Source organism: Eschscholzia californica, unplaced genomic scaffold (assembly GCF_041429995.1).
Source record: "Eschscholzia californica isolate CP2 unplaced genomic scaffold, dmEscCali1.0.p SCAF_2, whole genome shotgun sequence".
Classification (NCBI taxonomy): domain Eukaryota; kingdom Viridiplantae; phylum Streptophyta; class Magnoliopsida; order Ranunculales; family Papaveraceae; genus Eschscholzia; species Eschscholzia californica.
In genome coordinates, this window is record NW_028238309.1 from 11,746,180 (window position 1) to 11,772,602 (window position 26,423).

The 26,423-nt window shown below is 36.5% G+C and overlaps 2 protein-coding genes across 4 annotated transcripts; both read right to left on the reverse strand.

Moving 5' to 3' along the window:
* Window positions 1-4,304: 4,304 nt before the first annotated feature.
* LOC147556231 (uncharacterized) lies at window positions 4,305-13,548 on the reverse strand. Of its 2 annotated transcripts, none has more exons than XM_086664060.1 (25): window positions 12,964-13,548; window positions 12,494-12,678; window positions 11,525-11,742; window positions 10,058-10,163; window positions 9,850-9,951; window positions 9,551-9,610; window positions 9,357-9,435; window positions 9,109-9,256; window positions 8,814-8,937; window positions 8,488-8,668; window positions 7,699-7,727; window positions 7,444-7,592; window positions 6,980-7,082; window positions 6,793-6,885; window positions 6,647-6,696; window positions 6,440-6,563; window positions 6,287-6,349; window positions 6,102-6,161; window positions 5,845-6,006; window positions 5,689-5,762; window positions 5,511-5,604; window positions 5,289-5,425; window positions 5,105-5,185; window positions 4,870-4,975; window positions 4,305-4,542 (listed from the first exon to the last, which is right to left on the reverse strand). In XM_086664060.1, the coding sequence occupies exons 2-25, from the start codon at window positions 12,665-12,667 to the stop codon at window positions 4,477-4,479; spliced, it is 2,583 nt and encodes an 860-aa protein (XP_086520186.1). In that variant the 5' UTR covers window positions 12,668-12,678; window positions 12,964-13,548; the 3' UTR covers window positions 4,305-4,476. The 2 variants fall into 2 exon arrangements, with proteins under 2 accessions (XP_086520186.1, XP_086520187.1); XM_086664061.1 differs by having other exon boundaries at window positions 12,494-12,683; window positions 12,964-13,390.
* A 4,258-nt stretch (window positions 13,549-17,806) lies between these two features.
* On the reverse strand, window positions 17,807-25,874 carry LOC147556232 (histone acetyltransferase subunit NuA4-domain protein). 2 transcript variants are annotated; one of them, XM_086664063.1, is made up of 9 exons: window positions 25,534-25,866; window positions 23,240-23,336; window positions 22,477-22,619; window positions 22,270-22,364; window positions 20,581-20,681; window positions 19,515-19,584; window positions 18,401-18,428; window positions 18,260-18,320; window positions 17,807-18,157 (listed from the first exon to the last, which is right to left on the reverse strand). In XM_086664063.1, the coding sequence occupies exons 3-9, from the start codon at window positions 22,487-22,489 to the stop codon at window positions 18,046-18,048; spliced, it is 480 nt and encodes a 159-aa protein (XP_086520189.1). In that variant the 5' UTR covers window positions 22,490-22,619; window positions 23,240-23,336; window positions 25,534-25,866; the 3' UTR covers window positions 17,807-18,045. The 2 variants fall into 2 exon arrangements, with proteins under 2 accessions (XP_086520189.1, XP_086520188.1); XM_086664062.1 differs by lacking the exon at window positions 23,240-23,336 and having other exon boundaries at window positions 25,534-25,874.
* Between the last annotated feature and the right edge of the window lie 549 nt (window positions 25,875-26,423).

The window sequence follows — 26,423 nt, forward strand, 5'->3', positions numbered from 1 at the left end:
TTCGGAGTCAAATTTTGTTGATTGAACCATTCCCTTCTATTCTTCGAATTCATTCTCTTATTAAACAAGAAGAGGTTCAACAAAACATTGTTTCTCCTATGAATATAGATAACAATGTTGCTGCCCTAGCCGTGGGTTCCAATGAATACAATCAAAATCGGTCTTATGGTTCCGATAAACAAAGACCCAAACGACAACGACCGTTTTGTGATCATTGTAAACTCCATGGCCATGATATTTCCACATGCTACAAACTCCATGGTTATCCACCAAACTACGGTCAACGTGGAAGACCACGTTCTCGGCAAGATTCGGCCACCAACTCGGTCACACATCAAAACGATGTGGGGGTGCCTACAGCAACATCTCTCACCCCGGAACAATATCAATCGGTTTTGGCATTGTTAGATCAACACAAACAGCCCACAACCTCTATCCGTCTCAACAAAGATCCACTCGTTAATCTCACCGGTAAGTATACTTCTTCTTCTTACCCTCCTTGGGTTATTGATTCCGGTGCCGCTAAACATATATGTTCGGTTTTATCCCGATTTTCTTCCTATTCTCTTGCTCCTCCGGATTTATTTGTTAGATTACCCGATGGATCAAGAGTTAAAGTACACCATATTGGTTCGGTCTATTTTTCCAATAGATTTTATTTACAAGATGTGCTTCATATTCAATCCTTTCAATTTAATCTCATATCTATATCTCAAATTTCTAAATCTCTTCGTTGTACCGTCTTATTTGACAATGACTTATGTCTTTTTCAGGACCGAACAACGAAGATGGAGATTGGGCATGGTAGTCTTCATGACGACCTTTACTTCCTTCGCACGGAGCGTCAAATTTTTTCCGTTTCCAATTTAGTCCAAGATAAATCTAGTCATGAGTCTTTTTCTTTATGGCATTGCCGTTTAGGCCATCCATCTTTTTCTCGTTTTCAATTTTTTAATTCAAGACTTCCATGTATGAATTTTAAATTTTTATCAAATAAAGTGTCGTGCGATGTTTGTCCACTTTCTAAGCAATGTCGATTGCCTTTTCCTACTAGCACTACTTCTTCCACTCATATATTTGAGTTAGTTCATGCCGATATATGGGGTCCTTTTCCGGTTCCCTCCACCTCCGGGTGTCGTTATTTTTTGACCCTTGTTGACGATTTTTCTCGTTGTACTTGGATATTTCTTCTAAATTCTAAATCGGATTCTACCATTCAAATTAGGAATTTTTCTAATTATGTTCACACACAATTTAATTGTGTGATTAAAACGATTAGATCGGGCAATGGTTCCGAGTTCATAAACCATTCTCTCCAAAGTTGGTTTCTTGAAAAAGGGATTATCCACCAACGAAGTTGTACTTATACCCCTCAACAAAACGGTGTTGTAGCGAAAACATCGCCATATTCTTGAAGTCGCTAGATCTTTACGACTTCAAGCTCACCTCCCTCTTTCGTTTTGGGGAGAATGCGTTCTAACCGCCGTCTATCTCATTAATAAATTACCCACACCAATCCTTGATGGGAAATCCCCTCATGAAATTCTCATGGGTGCTCCTCCGAATCTTTCACACTTACGTGTATTCGGATGCCTTTGCTATGCCCGTATCCCTTTGGTCAAAACCAAGATGGACGCCCGGTCCTCCGCCGGCATCTTTCTTGGCTACCCAAGTGGTCAAAAGGGTTACCGTATCTACGACATCTCTACTCAACGTATTTTCATCTCACGAGACGTTACATTCTTCGAAAACCGCTTTCCAATGGCTTCTCCACCTCCGGCACAAGCTCCTCTCGCCGACCCGTCTCCATCCCTCTCTATTGATGATGACGGAACTTTTAATTTTCCGGTGAATACCGAGCCTCCTCCCGATTCACCATCCGACAGCAGCAGGTTCACCGAAGAACCCACTGTCCCTGTCGTCCCGGTTTTGGATTCTGTTTCAGGGGTGCCTCCAGACACCCCTGCTGACACACCTTCGGGGGTGCCGACAGAACCCCCTGTCACCACTCCCGGTTCGGTCTCTTCTCTTGAACCGCCCGCGACCGGTGTTCCCACTTCCGGCGCTCCCGTCGTTGACTCCGGCAGACCGGTTCGGTCTCACCAACCTCCTAGTCATCTCAAAGACTATGTTTGCTCCAACACCACTACCGTCAAGTACCCACTTGAAAACTATTTTTCAATAAATTCCTTTTCAACTTCTCATCAAAAATTCCTTTCCTCGGTCTTGTCCTCGACCGAACCCACTTCCTTCACCCAAGCAATGAAATCTTCTCATTGGAAGGAGGCCATGGCTAAGGAAATTTCGGCCTTGGAAGAAAACAAAACATGGACTCTCACTAACTTACCACCCGGCAAGAAGCCTATTGGTTGTAAGTGGGTGTATAAAATAAAGTTCAAACCCGATGGCTCCATAGAACGCTATAAAGCTCGCTTAGTGGCTAAAGGCTATACTCAAATAGAGGGGTTGGACTACAATGATACTTTTGCTCCGGTTGCTAAACTAGTAACCGTTCGAGTTCTTCTCTCTCTCGCCGCCATTAAAGGCTGGTCTCTCCATCAGTTGGACGTTAACAATGCCTTCCTCCAAGGCGACCTCCATGAGGAGGTTTACATGAAACTTCCCCCCGGATTTTCATCTAAGGGGGGAGTCTCAAGTATGCCGCCTTCATAAATCTCTTTATGGTCTCAAACAGGCATCCCGTCAGTGGTTTTCCAAATTTTCCTCCGTTCTAATTGAACGTGGTTTCTCTCAATCTAAGAGTGATTATTCGCTTTTTACCTTTCGTTCCTCCTCCACTCAAATTTATGTTCTAGTCTATGTGGATGATATCATTATCACAGGAAATAATGATCATGCTATTTCCAAGTTAAAATCATTCCTAAAAAATGCTTTCTCACTAAAGGATTTAGGACGTCTCCAGTACTTTCTTGGTATTGAAGTTTCTCGTTCGTCACAAGGCATTTTTTTATGTCAAAGAAAATATGCACTTGATATTTTAAAAGATTCTGGACTGACCGCTGCACGTCCCTCTGAGTTCCCTATGGAACAGAAACTTCGACTTAGTCCCACTGACGGTACACCATTGACGGATCCGTCAGTTTACCGTCGCCTAATTGGCCGGCTTCTCTACTTAACAGTTACACGGCCAGATATCGCTTTTGCTGTGAATAACCTCAGTCAATTCATGCAAACACCCAGTCAAGTACACCTAGACGCCGCCCATCGCGTACTACGATACTTGAAAGGTACCCTTGATAAAGGAGTATTTTTATCCGCAAACAGCTCTCTCCATATTACAGGTTACTGTGATTCAGATTGGGCTGGTTGTCCTTCGATTCGTAGATCAACTACAGGATATTTTACAATGTTGGGATCTAGTCCACTTTCATGGAAATCAAAGAAGCAACCCACCGTTGCCAAGTCTTCGGCAGAAGCAGAATATCGAGCTTTAGCCATCCTCACATGCGAATTACAATGGCTCAAGTATTTATTACTTGACTTTGGAATTGATCACTCAGATCCGATGACAGTTTATTGCGACAACAAAGCCGCTCTCCACATTGCAGATAATCCAGTATTTCACGAACGTACCAAACACATTGAGATAGATTGCCACATCGTTCGTGAGAAGATCAAAGATAACGTCATTGCCACGCGCTTTACAAGTTCAGACTCTCAGCTTGCAGATATCTTCACCAAACCACTCGGGGCAGAACCGTTCAAAAACATTATTGGCAAGTTAGGCGTTACTTCCATTCCCGCTCTAACTTGAGGGGGAGTGTTAGAGAGTCAATTCCACTCGGTCACAACCGAGTGGGTCGATCTCCGTTAGTCCTAATTCTATTAGGATTACTAGTCCTAGTTCTATTAGGATTACACTAGATAAAGATAGAGTTTTAGTTTTTCGATTTTACAAGACTCCTAAGTTGTAAACCTATAAATATGTATCTCTATAGACAATGTAATAATCAAGTTGTAAGTGTTAATAAACAAGGTATTTACCTATCTCTCTCTCTCACACGATCAACTCTTTATCACCATCATCACTCGGTTCACTCAAGCCTCACCATCATCATCTCTCTCGGTCATAACCGAGAGACGCCATCATCAACTCTCGGTCATACCCGAGAGTCTCAAGCAGTCAAGCTCGGTCATAGCCGAGAGCTTATCATCATCATCTTCCTCGGGTTCAACCGAGAGCTTACCAAGTCACTTCGTCTCTCTCGGTTTTCACCCGAGTACTTCCTCCATAAACTCGACTTCATCCGAGTTATCACACATAGGTATTTATCGTTTCACAATTTGTCAACCAAAAATAACTTCAACAAAACCAATATAACCTTTTCTCCAACAAATCAAAGAAAACTTACTTCCTAAATTACTTGCACCACTTGAGATTTGCAAGCAAAGAATTGTAGCATTTCAATAAAAAAAAATTCAAATCAAATCATAATGAGATAACTGAATCAAGAATCAATAAGCGTGGGTCTTGTATGGATCGTTGAATGCTGAAATGTTGCCCGGACGTGAGAATACAATCTATAAACAATGACAAACATAACATATTCAAACTTCGGTTTGTTTTTAACCATTCCTCAACATGAAACTATTCAAAAGTAGTAATACGAATATGAGAAACACTTCTCTCCCTTAGAGTCTTACTCAGAATTTGACTCGGATGTTGATGCAACATCTTTATTTTTTAGTCCCAATAATTTAAAATCACACGTAAATATAGATTGTGTCATCAATACATTGAGTGGGACGTCAGAAGTGGGTCACTTTTTTATCCCTAAAGTAGCTAGTTTTGTCGATTCTTACTAACCCAAATAGAAAAGAAAAAATTGCAAAGCATAGATAAATTACCTGGTAATTTCCAAGCGTGCGTGTTTTGAACCCAGCAGCACAATAGATGAAATAATACTCCCATGTTCTAATAAACTTTTCATCAAATCCCAATCGAAGAATTTCACTGAAAGTGGAAGCGATTTAGTATGAATGAATTACTTGATACTTAAGCATAAGCTACTTCAACATAAATTACAATCCAATGAAACAAGTTCTTACTAAAAGTTCGTAATTCCGTTTTCATCATTCATACCTTTGTTTTGCCATGAAGTTATTTCTCCAGCGTATTAGTGTTTCGTAGTAATGTATTCCTATATTTTCGATGTGCTCCACACTTCATATAAGAATAGTTTAGCATGTCAGAGAAATTAAAAAAAATAAAAAAGCGTGGTTTAGAATAAAATAGAGAATTCAACCGTTGATTCTATGAACGTTACCAGAGTCGGGATGAACGAGCCATAGCGGTTGTCAATCTACTCAAAGATGGGAGACAACCACCGGGAAAAATGTATTCCTTTATGAAATCCGAGCTTCGTCTGTACTCATCGTATCGTTCATCTGGTATCGATATAAACTGCAATCCACAAGCAAGCTATTGAAAAGATTCTAACTAGTAATAAGAAGTCCTAGTTGCTATCTTCTTGGTTTGTCTTTGTTACCTGAAGAACTAGAAGACCATTTTCAGCTAAGGCAGCTTCACAGCAACCGAAGAACTCCTCCATGAACTCGTGTCCAACAGCTTCTATCATCTCACTATCAAAATGTCAATTTGAAATTTAAGACAATTTCAATAGCACCTCAAAACTAACGAAATTTGGTTCGTTATTACGAACTCACCAAGATATAATCCTGTCATATTTGTGAGAATCGGGTAGTTGACGGTAGTCACACAAAAGAAAACTTATCCGATCCTGAAAGTACCGAAAGCTCTCAAGTTAGATAAGGAGGAAATGACTAATAAGACGTCTAATTAGTACACACTGCAAAAAGCACCTGAAGGCCAGCCTGTTTTACTTTTCTTTCAGCATATTTCAGCTGTTCCTCGGATAATGTTATACCAGTGTATTTGCATCCAGTTCTTCGGACAACCTCTATAGCCAGGGTGCCCCAACCGCAGCCGATCTCAAGAACTTCATGATCTTTCTTGACTTTAGCCTGAGTTTATATATAAACCATTAGGACAATAAGAAATACATACTCCATAATTACATTTTGAATCCATTTGATAATAATGTGTAGCAATATTTTACCTTTTCGATCAAACGAGAGATTTTTCTGAACTGTGCATCCTTTAAATCTTCGTTTTCACTCTATATACGATTTTGGACATTAAAGCATCAAATAGCAATCTAAATCATGGAGTAATTTATAATTGAACAGTTTAATTTCTTTATTAGTTAACTATTTTATGTTCTATAAGAGCGTTGTGACGAACCTCAAATATCGCACATGAATAAGTCATCGTATCATCCAAGAAGAGAGAAAATAGATCGTTGCTCTACAAGGACAAATTTTAGAGCTTTTAGATTAGGTATAGAATCAGCTATGATCTAAGGAACAAGGATATCGGTGTGGAATAGAACCATACCAAATCATAATGTCTAGAGATGTTTCTCCGAGCTTGAGTAAGAGTGTTTTGCCTTAAAACATGCTGCAAAAAGTATTTCGCAGAAGCAATTCCAGCCGTAAATAACAACGGAGTCCACCAACCCCTGAACCAATAACATGTAAACTCAGTTGAAACCAAGAGCACTATTTCGAACAACTAGATGCATTTTTCGAAAAGCTGAGCTACCTTTTGTTCTTACTAACAGAGTTATCCATATCTCTGATGGCAATAAAAATCTGCATCAAATAAATATTGGTTTGAGTTAATAACTTCAACATAAGTAATTGAAGCAAGGAACGAAAATAATAAGGTTCGGATGATTGAACTTTTACCATGAATAAATTTAAAAGACCATCTTTATCGACAAACGAAAAATCACCATTAATATATGCATCCGCGAGGCCTAAATCACTTTGCGTAGCAATCTGTTGAAGAAATGATTAGACAGTTTTTCTTATGAAAAAATTATGTAGCATGTCGTGATTGAAGAAACATTGACTACATATTGAGGTAGTTTACCTTCCAGTAGAACTGGGGACTGTGAACTCGAAGAACAGCCTTTAGATGACACTTTTCATCTGTTCCTTCGAAGGAGAGAACTGTTCCACCGTCCTCCAACAAACTGTGGTTAACGACAAAAAGAAATCAAGAAAAGCAGTGAAAATAAACAATCACACATAACACAAGAGTTTTACGTGGTTCGGTTTATTAGACCTACTCCACGGCGAACAATGGCACTATGAATGAAGGACAAGTTACGTAGATATCTCTAAAGGGTTTCAGTTTAAATAGCTCACTGGAAACACCCTAATCCCACAGCATCACCACCTCTCTTTCTAATTCTGGAAATACATTGATAACCGGCAAAAAATTTGTCGCAAACCAGGTCGGATATCAACCCACATTCAAGACACTTTCAACAACGTGTAATATTTGCACAAATAAATGCGAAAAAATACTAACTATTCTAAATGACGACTTACTGCAAACTGCCTGTAGTGATAAAATGGCCAAGGAACCTTGTAACGAGGAGACGTGCTCCTGTTTCTGTCAGAGAAGGTACCATTTGATCTTTATTTCTCAAAAGAAGGCAGCTCTTTCCAAGCACACTATTTGCAGCAAGCATTCCTGCCTGCAACAACACCAGATTTATCGCTAAAAGGATGAATCCAATTCGAATGAAATGATTAGACCAAACAATAACTATTGAAGTGAATGAAATGATAATTATATATTACCTTTAATCCATCCTCATGGAAGCCATATCCTGTCAATAAAAGTTCCAAAGTGTGAGTATCAGGCAAACCACTACTACAATGAGAGAAAGTAAATCATACATGAAGTTTCTGTTAAAATTAGGTTTTAAAATTAGGTTTGACCTAATCTTTAGGAGTTGCTTTTGTTAGTTATTTTGTGAACTGAAGATTAGTTGTTTGTTTTCTAAGTCATTAACCACTTTAGTACAAGTGTAAACCTGGGTTTGTTTTTACTTTTTAATTCTCTTGTAAAAATGTTACTAACAAATATTTTCGGTTTTTATTTCACACCCGTTATGCTATAATATTAAAAAAGTTTTTGGTTTCCAAGGCTTCGACAGAAAATCAATTAGCCATCTTTCGGCTAACCTAGCCTCCTCGATCCCACAGGACCAACAAGGGGTAGTACAGGAATATTCACTTATTGTCCATCGACTACACCTTTCGGCCTGATCTTAGGCCCTGACTCGCCCTCCGTGGAAGAACCTTGCGGAGGAAACCTTAGGTTTTTGGGGTCATTGGATTCTCACCAATGTTTGCGTTACAACATTCTCGCTTCCGTTCTCAATGAAAACTTTGTAGCCAAGACCAAGTATGGTCATTTTGTAACACGTTAGCGGTGCCAGTGGGGAAAGGAGAGGTACAAACTGAAGCGTTTAGGAATTACTACGAATATTTCGGTTATAGAAGTAACCTAGTTCATTAGGAACTGCAACTCCCTGGGGATTCTCTTCTTATTAAACATTAAGAAAACAGAAAATTATGTCTTACCTTGATATGCTCCACAAAACCATATTCCTCTCTTGCCCTGGATTTCATCAAGCTCAAGGGAAGCTTTTGATGCAGCAACGGAAGGAATTGGATGACTTGTTGACCATTTAAGTGAGGTATTTTGTGGTGTATAAGGTGGGTTCAGGGTCACAAGGAACGGTTCACTCGTTTCAGGAAGATTCTGCAATTCCAAGAGTCCAATGTAACAATCATAAGACTTTTAATTAATAATTTGATATAACACAACGTTGGTAGCTACATATGATTGCTCGAAGTCATATTACACAAAATCGAGCGCGGAAAATAGAACGGAACATCTTACAAACCTGCAGTACATTTAGCCAATATGTCAAACAGAGTCTGTTTCCAATGTTCCCAAGAAAATTCCATGCACTCCAGGCTGTTGGGTTTCTCGGCATCAAGGTTTTATCACGATGAAGAAAAACGTCACTGTCAAGTACCAAAATAGTATCAGAGTGATTGTGCACATATACAATGAAAATGCAATTTGGAATCATCAATGACATCGTTTCGTTAATTCCTTCTAAACAACGAGTCTTCTGCACGAAGCCTTCACCAAAATAGTTATTACTCATGACAAAGTCAGACCCTGAATTGTACCTGTTGGCATATTGAAAAGCACCAAGTATTCGTCTTTCCTCGTATGTTGCTTGTTCGCCTAATATACTTAAAGCATCGGGTGCATGAACTCCCAGTATGCAACCGTCATAATTTTCCACCGAACCATTTGTTTCTAATACAGTGCAACCTGCAGAGAAACAAAAAAGGTCACCGTTAAATGTCAAATAACTCACAATTCCGACATATGCCATAAGAGGAAAACAAAAACAAGATATCAATAGCTTTACCTCCATCATATGTTGAAACCGACTTTACTGGACACCCTATTTTTATCTGACAACCCCTGTTCTCTAACTCTTCTGTCATCTGCTTAAATTCATTCACACTGATTCATATTTGTGATACATGTACAAATTTATCCAATTAATGACTACATAGTTTACCCTAGAGAAGTATATTCTAAATGAAAACGAAAAAGCACCTTCTTCACGTATGAATGTGAGCGCCATCTAACAGTAAGCCACTGAGGCCGACCGAAGAGCTGCATAAAAGTAAAATAAATTTAACACCCAAACTTTCTTTCGGAAATGCTCAAGAATAATTCATATCCTTTTGTCTCAACTACCTATGAAGGGGAAGCACCAAAAAACCTATGCATCACTTTTACATATGTAGACCATTCGGTTTATCCGTCTATATTATTAAGGAGCTTTTAAACAAGATTATGCCACAAGTGTTGCTTGACATAGGTACCAACATATGAATTTATAAAAAGTATACCTGAAGCAGATGATGGTTGCGACAAAACGAGAGTACAGAAAAGGCTGAAAAACTCATTACTCCCTCTGAAGAACAAGACCAAATTGAACCACAAAACGGAATCTGCACGATTCATGATTCAAACACCAACACGGTTCAGTTCACGTTGAAATTTGAATTAAATTACAAATATGTAAAGTTTGATAGCTTGGGTTTTTAGTAATCTCACAAGATAAGCTTTCTGAAATAGTTCAGAATAACCATGTGACTTAATAAAGCTCCCCAAGGTTTCATTCCGATCGATGTCAGGATTGCTTTCAAGATGCTCAAGGTACCTGTTTCAAATTTTAATGACAATGTATAACAATAAGCTTTAATCAGTAGTTATATAGCTGATGCTTCTACTCAAAATGTTCAAGAACTAAAGACTTGAACATTCTAAATTTCGTTGAACCGCCTGAGATTTCTTGCTTCCTTTCATTCATATTATCATCCAAATGAAAAATGAGAAAAAAAAACATCGGAAATTTTGAAAAGTGGTTGGATAACAATGGCCCCATCAAATTAGTGACAGTAACCAGGGAATGAAATTCCGGTTTCGGTGGAAATTTTGGTATACATGGAAAGGAAAATATTTCGGTCGGTTGGACTGAAATATTTCGAAATTTATTTCCTTGACAAGGCATTGTTAAAAGAAACTTAATTAAATTTCTATTTCGATAGAAATTTTGGTAGGCATGAAAATAGAAATATTTTGGTCATTTCGAAATTTAATTCCTTGACCGTAACATTGAATCTCTTCCGTGAAACTAGTGTAACCAACTTAACTATAAACTAGGGTTTATTCGTATAGTCAGCAGAACACTTCCACTGGACTGAGATAAGATCGAGTCTTTCTCAATTAGGGCATTCATTTCATTTTTCATCAGATTTTACCCTGTAAAATTACTTCTTTCACTTAGGGTTTGTTTTACAACAATAATACTTTTGTTGGGTTTTATTTTTAAATTAGGTAGTTATGGTGAATTAAAGATGGCCCCCTTTTAACTGAGTTGTTACTATTCACCCCCCCAATTTGACCGACTGTGTCAAAAGCCAGTTAAATTATTTAGCGTGTTACCAATCGACCGTTACAATTATTTAACGTGTTCACATCCAACCTTAGTAGTTTAGTCACATGAAACTGGCTTTTGAAGAATTATGTCAAATGGAGAAGGTAAACTCAATAACCTTTAAAAATGGCAAATGAAAAATTCTTTCAAATAGTTTTTGGAGAGCTCTGTTAAATTGATACAAGCAACAGTTAAGTACAAAAAACACACAAAATATCCAAGAGGAAATGATGTCGAAGGTCCTATTACACCCTCTATAATGGTCTACTGTGATTTATATGTTTGTATGTATAAATAAAATACAGTAGTTCGTAACTATGAATGAGATTTGTTTTGGATTTTTGCTTTTCCTAGCTTGTAGAGCTGTTAAGAAGTTATTCTCATCTAATGACATATTTATGCCACGTTATACAATGATGTAATAAATCCTCGTAATGTAATATCGGATTGAATATCTTACATTAGTAGTTTAGATATATGACGTTTTTTTATGAAGTAGAATTACACAAGTTTGAACTTTTTAGAGAAAGAAGTGGACCCAAAGGTGGTTAAATTAGAAGGAAGAAAAAGGGATGGTGACTTACTTGGTAACATCGTTTTTAAACTTGGTTATTTCTCGAATCATTAGCCAGAAGTAAGGATTGAAGAGGTTCTTCTTTTGAGCAAACAAACTCGAGAGACCATTTCTACTTCCCCATTCACAACCTTCCCCTTTCTCTAAGCTCACTGAGAACGACATATCTGATTCTTCCATATCCACTCCAAGATTCTCAAACAATTCCATCATGTTTGGGTATGTTACCTGTCCATTCAAATTTGGATTGTGATGCAATAGTATATAACAAGACTTTTAAACCATAATAAAACAAAAAATATGTTATCGTAAAAAATGAAAAGAGATCAAGAAGGTGGAGAAGATAGAGAAAGAAAGAGGAGAGAAGGGGGGGGGGGAGATGGAAGAGAAGAGAGAGAGAGAGAGGATAGAGAAAGAACGAAAATGGGGAAGAAAAGAGATAGAAAGGTGGAGAAGATAGAGAGAGATAAGATTGAGAGAGAAAGAATAAAAAAACTTGAAGGTCGCAGGAAAATGTCACCAGTCGGCGACCTCCAGCAACCTTATGTTGAAAAAGGTGAGGTAGAATACAAAGAACGGCGAGATGGACAAAATGGAAAAATATATGTCATGATAGTAGAATTGGAAGGCTAGACAAAATTTGGGAGCCAAAGAGGAAGCTCAGACACTTATGAACCGAATCGATCAGTTAGTCACAAATTGGGAGCCAAAACGAAATTAATCCTTACTATAATTAGTATTTGAATATCTTCCTTAATTAATAAACTATACTACACTTCAGTAATTTGGATACTATCAAAGGCTATTATAGTCTTTAACTTAATTGATTTAAATAGTCAAAACCAGTCAAACATTAATTTAGGACTCAAACTTAAATTTGAACAAATTTAGAAGTTTATGTCTAATAAACTAATTTATAAGGACCTAACTTATACAAGATAAGAAATAGTAGCTACTAGTCAGAGAAAGAGAGACTGACCCGATTGAAGACCATGAAACCCAAGTCAAGATCTACACCATCAAGAGTGACAGTCTTAGCATGACCTCCCAAATAATCTTCTTTTTCATACAAAACCACATCTACTCCAGCCTTTGCAAGAACATAAGCCCCTACCAAACCACTTATTCCTCCTCCTATCACTCCTATCCTCATCCTTACCTTTTCTGTACTTCATACATATAATTAAATCACTACACTTTTTTTTTTTTTTTTTTTCGAAACAGTAAGATTCGAACTCTGGTCTAATCAGGACGTATGTAAGTAAGTGGGTTTCACAAGAAAATAACTTTAAATCATTCTTACCATTTTCACTAATGAAAACAATAACTCAAATGCATATAATATTGGAAGACATTATTTCCATTTCTAGACAAACTATAGAAAGAAATGAAAAATTGAAGAAGAAGAAATGAAACCCAATTTAAAGGTAAAGAGGTGAAAATATATACCTGAGTTTGGAACCTAAGTAAGATCTTGAATTCTTGATATTTGGTTGAAGAGAGAAAAGTGCTTCAAAAAAACAACATTGTGTAGTGAAACTTCAAACCCTTTTTTAAATCAAAATGAAGAGATTTCTTCTCTTTCTCTCTCTTATCCAAATGAAGAAATGAAGGTTTTTACTAGTATTGTGTTTCTATATAAACTACTGGTACAAGATAATGTGACGGTTCAGATTTAGGAGCTATAAAGATTTTGACAAATAAATAAATAAATAAATGTAGTACTAAACTAAAGAGGGAAAGAATTGAAAATTCTTGTGAAAAATGGGTAAGCCACGTCCTTGGTTTTTTGATTTTTCTTCTCATATTTGATTAGGGCATCCTCTGTAAAATTCAAACAGTAGTGATCTATGACACCAAAAGTGTGGATCTGACCACATGCTCACGCCCAATCTGGTACAAATTATAGGTCAAAATTCATTTTTTAAATAGAAAATAATTCCTTCTTCTACTGATTCACCAATTTTTTTAATAGGAAATAATCATTTAGAGGTACATTGAGAGATGTCTCGTAGCCTCGTACCTAACTAATGTAATATACATAAGAAGGATATGCAATGCTTTTTATTGGCGTCGTTAAGTCAAACGTTGGTTGAAGCATTGCCTCTTAAACACACATTATCTTTAACCAAACTAGGAATTGTCTTTAGCAAGATTGCTTATAACAACTTTGAGCATTGCTTATAAAATCTCCCATTTTTAAATTCAATTTCTCTTTTTTATGTTAGAATTTTTGAAGTGGTTATATCTTGTAGATGGTGAGGTATTTTATTGTAATTGGCTAATAGGTTTGGAACTAAATGAATTTTTTTTGGTTGAAAGTGGAACTAAATGAATCAACTCCTTGAATAAATTTAAGCACGACTCTCCAAACAAATGGTCCAATAAATAGCACCCAATAAATTTAAGCACTTTTTCTTTTTAAAAGCCTAAAAATGGTCAGAGAGAGAGAAGACAATTTTTTTTTTTGAGTTAAACCAGAATTTCGTTCGTACGAAGGAATGCAATCTAACACATTACATGGTTTTGAGAGTTTTGATTCCTTTGAGTACAACATGGATTTACTAAAGTAAATAATAACATGAAACTTACAAAAGTAAAGAAAACATGAAGGAAAAAGAGTAGTGCAAAAATAAAATAAAAAGACCCTAAAGATTACAAATTAAAGATCACGAAAGAGACCCTAAAGGTCGTGAACCTTATTATACTTAATGAAGAAGAATGAACCAAGTAGAGACGCATGACGGTTGCATCAAGAACACCACACAACCATGGTGATCAAGAAGTTGGTGATCAAGAAGTTCATACTCTGTGTCTATTGTGACGTCAGATCCCATAAGTTGGTGATCAAGAAGTTGATACTCTGAGGCAAGTTCCTCTTAGTCCCTCTTAAAAAACCACACAACCATGGTGATCAAGAAGTTGGTGATCAAGAAGTTTATACTCTGTTTCTATTGTGACGTCAGATCCCGTAAGTTGGTGATCAAGAAGTTGATACTCTGAGGCAAGTTCCTCTTAGTCCCTCTTAAAAAATCGCACAACCATGACCATCATGATTCAAAGATCTTAATGAGTCTCAGACCATCAAGTCCTGGCACAAATTTATCCTTCTCTCTGATGACGAACAAACCAACAATGAATTGTTATGATGAAGCCATTATCTTTAAGCCAAGAAGAACCCTTTTAGCGTTATGAAGATTGATGATGAAGAAACTAGTCGGGGTAAGTGATGAAGGCCGACAAAATCACGTCGGATCGCACCACAACCGTCTCTCTCACACTCCTTACTAAAAAATTCCTATCTATAGTCAGCAACATGGAGGATTGGTTTCTCTTGTTAAGAAGAAAGATATGATCGATCAACGTCGAGGAAACCGTTACCCATACCACCATCTTCATCCCTGTCTCTCTGTTCTATTCAACATGATAATATTAGATCTAAAAGATAATATACAAACAAAGAGGGAATCCCGACATAAGGGTCCCTCCCTTCCTGGAAAATCTTGAAGATCACGAACTCTCTCTCATAAAAGACTAAGAGAGAGAAGAGATAAAAAGATAATTGGGCATGGGCCATTAGGCCGCGTATGGCCTAGTTTTTGGGTAATCAATTTTGTCTATGATACTCGGAAAAAAACTGATAGCTCAGTCGGTAGTATACGAACTCCAGAACTCTGAGGTCTCATATTCGGTTCTCATAAGAGGTAGAATCTATAGTTATTGAATTTGGACTATAAAGGTACATATAAAATAAGTTAGTTAGACTTTAGGCTATTTGATATGTTAGTTGGATTTTAGGCCTCTTGAGTTGGCATGTAAAGGTTTATATAGGCAATTATCGGTGATTATCGTGTTTATCACATCTTGATGATATATCAACGCCTTGTAATGACCATTGTAGTCCATTTCCAAAATAAAATTGGGAAAGTACAATTTTTTTTAGTAGTCCGTTGTGATCAGGGCCCAGCGCAATAATACTCTGCTCGAACTACCATTCCGGTCAACCACCCATGGCTTTGCCTCTGTATATGTTCAACTTCTTTATGAGTTGTGGTACTATAAAATTCCTAACTTTTTTTGATGAGATATAAAATTGGATTTATGAGCGAACAATCCAAATAATGGGGGGTAAATGAGAACCCAGACCATTTTTGCAAAAAATGAGTTTCCAGTCCAAATGTCAGGGACAGCTCATTGTTTCCTGATTTTTATTTTTTTTTCTCCCCCTCTTGCCCTTGGACAGGACATGCTGACGTTTTCTGACCATCTGAAGTAGGATAGTTAATTATTTTGAAAATCTAAAATTTTTGGCCGAAATTTTGGGATCCCGCCCAGCAACCCACTCTTCTCGGTTTCTTTCTCTCTCTAAAACCTTAAGAAAACCATAGATGTTGATTATCTTCTTCCTCTCTCTCTAAACTAATCTTCCCCTTTCTCTAATTTTTTTTTTTTTGAAAATTCTTCCTCTCCTATACAAACATTCCGAAATTGATTATATTCTTGCCATCTCTATGTTTTCGAAAGATTATCGACTTCTGAAAGTCTATCTTTTTCATTAAAAATCCTTAGAAAAATATACCAACATATAAGGCGAGAATGTTTGAGAAAGGAAAAGTAGTAAGTTAGAGAGCATTCCCAATAAATAAAATAATTCCCTGTAAACCAGAAAATTTCCAGTACAAAAGTGTCTAGTACAGAAGAAAATTTCTACTAAATAAAACAATTTCCCATACACAAGAAAATTCCCGGTACAAAAGTGTCTAGTACAAAAGAAAATTTCCAGTAAATAAAATAATTTCCTATAAACAAGAAAACTCTCGGTACAAAAGTGTCTTGTACACAAGAGAAATTCCTAGTAAATAAAAAAATTTCCAGTACAAAAGTCTGATGGAACGGTGCGTCAGACAATTTTTCAAAAAAAATTCGTTTCCCAAGGATTTTTCGGTGGTAATTCCGTAAATTTGTGAAAAGTACAAAGTCTGATGGAACGGTTGTCAGATTATTTTTCAGAAAAGATTTCGTTTCCCGAGAAAATTTCGATGGAGATTTTGTAAATTTCGATGGCATGAAAGGCAAATACTAAAATTTAAAAGGTTGCTTTCGTCATTTTCCCCCTTAACCTGACACTTTGGACTTGGCGTTCATTTTTTGGCTACTTAAGATGGGGAGTCTATTAAGTGCCCCATTTTGGATATTTAGCTCAACCCCCTATAAAATTCGTAACTTGCAAAAGAAAAAACTTGAAAACAAAGTAGCTTCATCATGTCTCAAGGACACATGATAGAGGCAGTTTATGTGGTTTTCAAAAATATATTTTAAAGATCACAAGTTAAGTATAGTGTTCTTTGTTTAATTAGTCTTTCTTCATTTCAACAAAAAAAATTAGTCTTTCTTGGCGAAGGTGTCTCTTAGTGAAACAAATCCGTAAGAAAATTTGTTATATTATAACATCCTCGAAGATGATTTTGCACCAAACTCTTCAAAGGCAGGCCAGACCAAGCACCGCCCAACCCGCATCTGGCTACTTTTTTTAATTCAAAGTGTAGTCTAGCATGATCGAGTTTGAGTCTTTTCTTTACCCTAGGATTTTTCACTTACGGAGTATTATAAATTTCAATATCAATATTATAAGAGAGAATACTGTCTTTTTCATAATATATCTTCATTTTCAACAATCAAGATTATACTTCCCAAACTTATCTTTGACGATTGAGATATAGAACTGTCTCGTGATTCTAAGTAAACAAGGATGAAAAAACATTAAGAAATATGTATAGATAATAATAATAAATGATGAGACTAAAATATGCACTTCCTTTGTGATGACATAATTGATAGGATATGACCTACCAATAAGAGAAAAATATGAAAAAGTATCTTCTTAACCACACATACAGGGACTCTTGTTTCAATGTTTTTGAATGGCTTCGTGGTTCAATCCCAGACCACCTACAAATTATTTTTTATTATTAACTTTCAATTATAAGAGTGAGAGGAGGAAAGTCAGGACAACATTTTTCTTGTGTGGGAACAATTTATTTCAGTCAACACTGAAGATCCCATGCATTCTGTGCCCACCAAGATAGTGTTTTCATAGTGATCTCATGTGGTAGGTATGGCTCCGGAATTTTGCCATTAGGTAGGATTATTTCATTAACAACATTAACGTATCTGAGTGAAACTTTTTTCATCAAACTCTATCTTGACCATTTATGACATTTGAAGAGGCAAGTCCATTTACGAATTAAGAAATGTGCATCTCCATAAAATCAACATGAGCATACATGCACAATTTGGAATTGTTTGTGGCTTGTCATTGAAATCAATTTATAGCAAGAGAAGAGGTAAAGTATCAGTATTTGAAATCATAATTTCTACGGAAACGAGCCCGCTTGTAACCAGCTTGATGTCCATAGACTTACAAGCAAAAAACTTTGGCTTCTAAGAACTAGTTGAAGTCCAAAAAGGACTTGATTGAAAAATTAAACCAGCAATTTCAAATGCAGCTTTTGATGCAGATAGTTTAATTGATCATCTCAAACTCATATCTGGATCATCTTCGTCATCAATATCATGTTCACTCGATGGCCTGGCTCTTTTTCCATCTCTGGCCCCCGTTCTTCCGCCCTTTTTTGGTTTTCCCCTAACAAAAATATCCTTCTTTTACTACTTCTATTCGATTACAGTTCAAATATTTGGTACTCGGAAATTTTAGATTCTATAACGGAAACTCTAGTGTACTTACTGTCCGTTTGCAGGTGTCCCGCCACCTTTTGACCGACCATGACCATAATCTGACCTTCCATCTGCCATTGAAATAAAGTGAGTGGTCAAATTCTTGTAATCTGAAATTATTAGCTCAAACTTACAGGTTTTACTGACTCACCATCTCGTCCGGCCATATGTTCTTCTACCTGCAGTGATGAATTAAAATTGTTAGTGTCACCACATCGAATAATCGTTCTCAACGACTCTAGTATGGAACCTAATACCTCGAAGGACCCTTTGTTATTATAGGTGATCCACCATAAGGTTAGGAATTTCATGACACAGAAAGAACATGCCAAATTGATATTACACCAGACAACTCTGCACCATATAATGTGGAGAGGTCTCGTTAGAGTATTAGAACACAAATTTCATGAAAGTTAATACAGAAGTCTTTGGCAGGGAGTGAGATGGAGAAACCCCATCCTTTACTGCCTCGTTGCAAACTTACATTTCGCATAAATTGTTTCTGAGGCTATCCAGCTGCAGAGCCCCACCTCTATACACGTGTATTGCCATTCAAGTGAGTTTATTCTATAGAATAATAATATATCATTTTTTTTGTTAAATTGACTAATTTATGATTTGTAATAAATATTAGATACGCATAATACCATATATACTTAAAAGCCGGCTCGCTCCGCTCAACTAATTTTAGAGTCCTAGACTCCTCTCTTCTAGGCATGTTTGTCACACCTGGGGGACCATTCTAACTAATAACTATGCATGAAGTTGTTTAAGCTCACACCATATGAAGTTACACAAGTTCCTGCACCTAAACTCTACTACAAATTGCTGAAGCTGCAGAAAAATTTATCTCCTTTAGGAGCTTAGAACTTGCTTGGTATTTTCTATTTGCAAGAATAGTGGTCAGTGTAAATAAAATTTGAATCATCGCCACCCAAAATTTCGTAATCTATCATGTCCAGCAATCAGCGTCGGCTTATCAGATTAAGATGGAGATATGAGTTAGGTACAGTACCAGATATCAATATGGTGTTGATTTCTAGCATACATGAATTAGGCAGATCTAAGTGCTAATGATTTCATAAATGTGGATTGTCCAATTTCCTATGTATAAATATCTAATCATTTAGTCACTACGTCTTAAAACAAAATCACATATTTGAACTCAAAATGATCTCATTTTTTTTAAATGTAAATCAATATAATCTCATCAGAAAAATCCAGGAGTCTTATAATATTGTGATTAGATATTTCAGGATACATACAGCTGGTGATGTAATCGATGACAGCGAGAACAGCCTATCCTCTGGCTGGAACTTCCTCGAACGCTTGACACTGCAATCACAAATTTACGGAGATATATAACTTATACTTCACTAGACTAATATTAATCTTCTAAATCATAATTACATTGAGAAATTAATACGAGTCTCACAGTAGAATAGACTATACGACAAGAAGAAACTAGAGAGATAGCAATTTAAATTTAGTAACGATATAACATCATATCCATGATTTTAAGTTCCAAAAATATTCCGTTTATAGTGTTCTAGTTTGGTTCATGTTGTGGTCCATGAATGGAAGGGTAAAGCACGATCTCTTTCATTGAGACAATATCATGTTAGTGCTGCCACAGCAGCTGGCATCTGCATCAAACCGCCAAGGATGCCCCAGTAACTAGGCATTGCTCGTGTCCGAAACAATGTAATTTCTTAGTCTTATTTAATTAGCCATAATATGCCAAATGGAAAATGAAGATAAAGTGCCCCAAAATAAGCATTTTGTGGTTAATAGTGAAAGTAGAAAAGGTTTCATTCATTCTGTTCTTCTTCTCAAATCTTTATGCAGCAGAAAGATCTATTTGGGTTTCATGAATCATAATCATACAGTAAGTATGAATGTAAAACAAGCACATCCATTCCTGAAAGTAAATAAAATGATCTGGGACCTACAGTACCCTTTATCTGGGATCGCCTGCCCTGTTCTTTGTCTTCTTATCGTGTTCATCTATATAGCTACAGCATATTTTTAGATGCTCTAAATATTAGTACTTCTTTTAGTATCATATTAGTTGTCAAACATGACAAGTATTTCTTTTAATTTCACATTTCTTCACAAGTTGACTTGTTATCCTCATTCCTCATAAACTGAAGTCACAGGATTTATAATGATCTACTCCACATCCTCCTTTGAGTCCTTCCAATTGAGTACGCAAAACAGTTGAATTTCCATATTATCATTAATAGTTAAGTTGCAAATTTTAGTAAGTATTACGAACCCAGGTAACAACGAACACATACACATTTAAAAGTAAAAAGTCCATAAACGTACTTCGCTGTGCTCTTCGATGAAGATAGAAAGCCTTCAAACCCTTTTAAAACGTTTCCACATTGACTCGAATCCTGCAAGTAGCTTGTCTCTAGGTCGTACACCTGGATAGTAAGAGTTAAGGGGTTGCCATATCGTTAGATCATCAAACAAGACTACTATGACCAAAAACGCATCAACATACAAAAATATGTAGGTTCAATTTTGAAAAAGTATATGTATAATATACACACTAGTAAAAACCAAAAGAGTGAAGGTATTGAAGAGGCAAGGAAGGCCATAACTGATGGTCTAATATATGAGACCAGATCATTACATTTCCCCAGTAAGACGGCTTTATATAAAAGAGAAAGACCAAGCTAAACTCCCTTTGTTGAGGCAATGACTAATGTTTAACTAAAGAGTAAAGAACAATGCCTATATTTCTCGTCTCCAACAGAAACCTCTACACATTGGCTAAAATTTGTTCTCTCCTCAATGAAATGACAAGTATCTGACACTCTATTGCCTTAAAGAGACTAGCAAGTAGTCATTGCAAATCAAACACGATGGAATTAAGGTGGGGGCTGGGGGGGTATCCGAACTAAAATAGATACAGAAACCTTTAGTTTTGGGGACATATTGGTAAACTAAGATCCTGAAGATCTATATAAACACATTGTATAATTTAACTAAATGATCATTAGCAGGGTACAGTAGTACACAAATTCAAGTTATAATGTAATGTAAAATGGAAGTTTTATGTAAAGGGAGTAAGGGACGTAGTCCCACATGCTTAAGAAGACTTTTAGACTTAGGTTAGTACTTGCGAGCCTTTTTTGGTTGGTAACTTTCTTTGGGGCTTAGATTGCTCAGATGGAGAAGCCTGGGTTGATCGAAGGTGGGGCCATTCCAAGGGAGAACCTTGCACCATGTGGAACTCGGCTATTGGGCCTAGGTGGTGCCTAAATAAAAGACAATAGTTCTAGTACTGAGATAGCACTACAGCCTAGAGAGTTTCGTAAGCAATGGTGGATGATGTCAAACGGAAGTTTCATGAGGACAGGACTTGGTCCCAACTAAGTCTTGGTTGTAGCATTAAATCTTGTATTACATATTTGCTAGGTCTTTTGGGTGGGTTTGGTGCCTTAGAATGGCCTAGTCTGGGTGGTCCATGGCGAGCCTATGCCAAGGAAAACCTTGTATCGTGAAGAACTTGGCTAGTAGTGATTCGAATGATACATCACAAAATGACGACATAAGCAAACAAATACTAATACCAATACTCTTCCTCATTTTCCTTCCCACGCCTGAGAGAGACAGGTAGTAAAAGTATGGAGCTCTCACAAACTACATAAGAAGCATTAGTATTGGCCAAGACGAGGAGTCAGCCTCACCAATCAGCCCATGTGGGGCATTGTGGGCCCTCAACATGTACAATATTGTTTTCAGTAGGCCACCCACTATATGAGGTTTTGTACCACTTGTAAAAGCCTTAGCACGAGTTCATGTTGAGCTTCTCTTTGTGGCCATGCAGTCTAGGAGCTCCTCTAAGCTATGTAAGACTACCAAACATAAGATAAGAAAAATGTACACTTCAAATCTAACAAGAAGCATATAGAGAAAATAACGATAGTTCCTCGAGTTCCATCACACATGCTAAAGCTTATTCATATCGGGACAAAGCAACAGATTCACGATAACAATAATAACCTGTTTTTCAATGTTTCTCAGCTCATCTTGAAGCTTTTCTCTCTTGCTCATTAGGGACGTGAGCATTGCAGAGGGATTGGATGAGCTTCTTTGTCCTGAAAAGGAAAGTAAACTCAAAGTTGCAAAAAGAGTTCACATCTACTTTCAATTGGCGAAACTAAGTTACTCGACAAGAAAATAAATTGATTTTCTTCCTGTCAAAGCTACCTTCCGGCTCCATTTCTGCGTGAAACTTTGAATGTCAAAAAGGACTTCGCATTAAAATATTCTCTTCACTCAGTGAGAGTAATTGCACACAGAAATCCCTTGTCTCTTGGACTCTTAGACCCCTTTTATGATGCTGCAAAAGCCTAGAAAAAACGGAATAAAAACAATATCAGTTCTGAAACCCAAAAGTTAAGATACTCTTAAAGACACAATTCTTTTGGAAAAGAAGTCGAGATAATTATGTATGAAATTATTAGTTTATTTTATGCATTTTGGCTTTTGCTTCGCGAGGTACTTGCATGAAACTAAACTTAGATGATTGGTCTCTATAAGTGGAATGAAATGCTCAAAACCGTAACAGCTAAAAATTGAACTTCTAACTTCTGATTATTCTGACAACAACTTTAGGCAAAATACAATTACAGTGTTTAAAATTGTATATTTATAAAAGGTCAAATGAAGAAAATTTTGGAACAGTGAATTTTCAAAACAAATAATAGAGCGTAACCCCCACTAGAGTTGAAAGTTTAGGTTATAATAACAAGTAGTTAACAGCAACAGAATACTAGAATTCAGCGATCACATTAAAAATTATGCCCTAAGAATCAATATACGCCCAAGAAGTGAGAACGGTACACAAGTTGGGGTGTGCCATTAGAAATGCAAAGCTTGAACAAAATGAAAAGAGTAATGTTCAGAACAATCAAATGAAACCATTCCTGGTTCCTAACCCTCAAGTATAAACAGTTAAGGAAAATGATACCAGCAATTAGTTGGAGAAGATTTGTATCAAACCCTAAAACATAGCCAAATTCGAGATAGGAGAGTTCAGAAGTGCCCTATTGACGCAACGGAAATCTCTGAAAAGCCATAGAACTTCGTCTAAAGACTATAGAACCGAAACTTTATGATGTAATACTAAAATACTGAAATTTTATTAATTGAATTGAATGACTGAAACAACTTCTAGACCCTCTTTATATAGGCCTAGGCCTAGGGTTTCCTAATCTTAGTCAAACTCAAATAACAACTCTTAAAAAATAAAATACTAGAATAGCAGAAATCCTTAACTGAAAACAATTCCCAAAAATAGAAAAACTACCAAAAGTCCGTTTTGAGGCCCTAAACGATGAAATTTGACCCTCAAAGTGGGACAATTGTGGCGAAGCGACAACGAATGACCGGAAGGCTATTTCGCACCATCCCTCAAAATTTTGTTCAATTCCGACACCCATAGCTTCGGTTTTGACCGTTTTAGTCTGTCACCTTTATACTTGGCCGCATCTATTTGTTCCATGTATTTTTCGACCAATTCCTCTACATCACCTATGTACCTGAGTTTGGTTAGCAGTTGGCGCTCTCTCAGGGGAGCAATTACAGTGGATATTGGAATGCACTCAGTAATTTTGCACAATTCACTTTCATTCTTTAACGTGAAACTGGTTTAGTGAGAGAGGTAAGAAGGAGAGGAAGTTACTTGTTTGGGGTCATGGATAACTGGGTCAAAATAAGGCAGTTAGCATTTATAGAGCAAATTTTGGTATTAATTCAAATGATTCAAAAAAATAGAGCAAATGCTTTTCACTTTTTGCTCTTTCTTGTAAAAAAGACTTCGGTATTTTCATATCACTTAACAGACTTATATGAAAATCCTTTAAGGATCAAACTGAAAATATATTATTAAAAGATATTTTTATCTGTCATCTCAAACCCCACCACAACACCCTACTACCACCCCTACAATCACCACCACAACTGCTCATCACAAACACCACCAAAACTTAAAACATCATTTAGGAAGTTCAATTTGACTACGTTAATTGAGGAAGTTGACAATGATGATGCCCCACTAATGGAGAAAGATGTTCTAAAAGTTTTATTAGTGGAGGAGGTTGACATTCATGAATCCAATTACCAAAATCATTGGGCTTATGTAACAACTTTAGATGTAAGATAAACTTTTTTATAGTGATTCTTTAAAAAACTCCAATTTCTAGGTCAAATTGTTTTCTTTATTTTTCAATACGATCCCAAATGTTGCGAAATTGATGCTTTTAACGATGAAGATTTTTGGTTGATATGCATCTAACAGTGAAGATTTCGGTGTGTCATTCTTTTGAAATTTTCGTTCAAAACTACCTTATTTCTTTCCAAATTTTCGATCAATTCTACTGTGTTTTACATATTATTCAAAAGAACGACATCCCCGAAAACCTTCATCGTTAAAAGCATCTATTGACCGATCTTCAACATTATAAGCATTTATCTACCAAAATTTTGGGTTGTTAGCTAAAATAAAGAATCACCATAAAAAGGGTTCTTATATCCAGAATTGTTATATGAGTCGAATGACTCTTGGTAGTTGGATTCATGAATGTCAACCTCCTCCATTAATGAAACTCTTTTAACATCAAATTTCTCCATTAGTAGAACTTCATCACTGTCAATTATTCCATTGATGTAAAAAAGGAACTCCTAAGTGGTGCTTTAAGCTTTGGTAGTGTTTGTGATAAATGATCGTTGATGGTGGTGGTTGTAGGCGGGGGCGGAGTCAGGATTTTGACTTGTACGAGGCTAACTTTAACGTCATGGTAGCGAAAAAATTTAACGCAAAGTCACTATAAGATGGTTTGTATCTAGAATGCATGTAATAAACGTAAAAGTAAGATGGTTTGTATCTACAATGCATGTAATAAAAGTAAAAGTGCTATTTAAAGGTAATTTCTAGTGATAACAATACGTTCTTAAGTAAGAATCATAACTCAATTGATTGAAGTTTTTAATTTGCAATTTCTAACCTTCAAGTGGTCAGCAAACAAAAACTTAAAAGGAGGAATTTCATCAAACAGTTGGGCCACAAGCCTACGACCTAAACCGCATCTCTACAATTCTGAAAGCTCGTCAATTTCTTGATGAACTTCTTAAAAGGGAAAGCAAATTTATATCTAAAACCTTAAGAATAAGGATTAATAATCTCTATGAATCAAAACAATCAAATTTTTGAATCTTTTACAACTTATACATGGAAGTGGTTAGAATCAAGTATCAAGTACTAACCAGAAATTTGAGTATCCCCAATGTTGGAGTATTCGAAAATTGAAAGTCCAATCAACCGATCATTGAGAGAGAAATTGAAGATTTAGGATAAAACCCTAGTTGCTCGGCAGCTCGGCTTCTTACTGTGGTTACAATCAAACCAACCAAATCCTTGAGAGAGAAAGTTTAAAATGAAACCCTCACCAAAAATCTTCTGAGAGAGAAAGTGAAGATTAAAGTCTAAAGATAAACCCTAAAACTAGTTGCTCTCGATTTCTCCTCCTTCCTGATCTCAAATTGAGATGTTAGAAACGCTCCATTTCTTTCCCGTCCCCAAAAAAATTACAGCTGGTCAAATACCCAAGTTGCCCCTGCTCTTTTAAGAAATCTAATGAGCTATTTTCTTTTCGGCCCCTTACTTTGTGACCAGATTCTTTTTGGGCCCCTTAAGTTTAAATTTGACCCCATTAATTAACGCCATCAGTTAACTTTGATAGTTAAATTTTTTTGTTTCCGTAATTGTCCTTCTTATGAAAATGATTTTGTAAATTCAAAATTGGGCTCCTTTTCAATATTGGTTCATTTCCAAAAAATTCCAACTATTTTAGAACAAACTAGGAGACCAAAATAGAATTCACTTAACAAAAACTACACACAACTCATATCTCCCTCTCTCTCCTCCATTTTATCACCTCTATCTCCTACATCATCTCTGACCACCTCATTATCTTCTCCGACGAAGGTCGCCGACCAGCTAAATTTCCGGCGACCTAATTTAATCTTTTGAAATCTCTTCGCTCTCTTCTTCTGCTCTCTTCGCTGAAGGGGAGGATATATAGAAACATATATATTTTGGCATGTTTGGAACGGACCCTTTAATATTCGAGAGAGGAGGACAGATAAGGAGTTAT

Coding starts and splice junctions, on each gene's coding strand:
- LOC147556231 (XM_086664060.1), bottom strand. CDS start 12,667: ATGAGGATAGGAGTGATAGGAGGAGGAATAAGTGGTTTGGTAGGGGCT. Junction 9,611..9,849: donor GCAACCATCATCTGCTTCAG/GTATACTTTTTA, acceptor ACTTTTATGCAG/CTCTTCGGTCGGCCTCAGTG. Junction 7,728..8,487: donor GTTTTGTGGAGCATATCAAG/GTAAGACATAAT, acceptor TTTTATTGACAG/GATATGGCTTCCATGAGGAT.
- LOC147556232 (XM_086664062.1), bottom strand. Junction 18,429..19,514: donor CATCGATTACATCACCAGCT/GTATGTATCCTG, acceptor TCATCACTGCAG/GTAGAAGAACATATGGCCGG. Junction 18,158..18,259: donor GGGACACCTGCAAACGGACA/GTAAGTACACTA, acceptor TATTTTTGTTAG/GGGAAAACCAAAAAAGGGCG.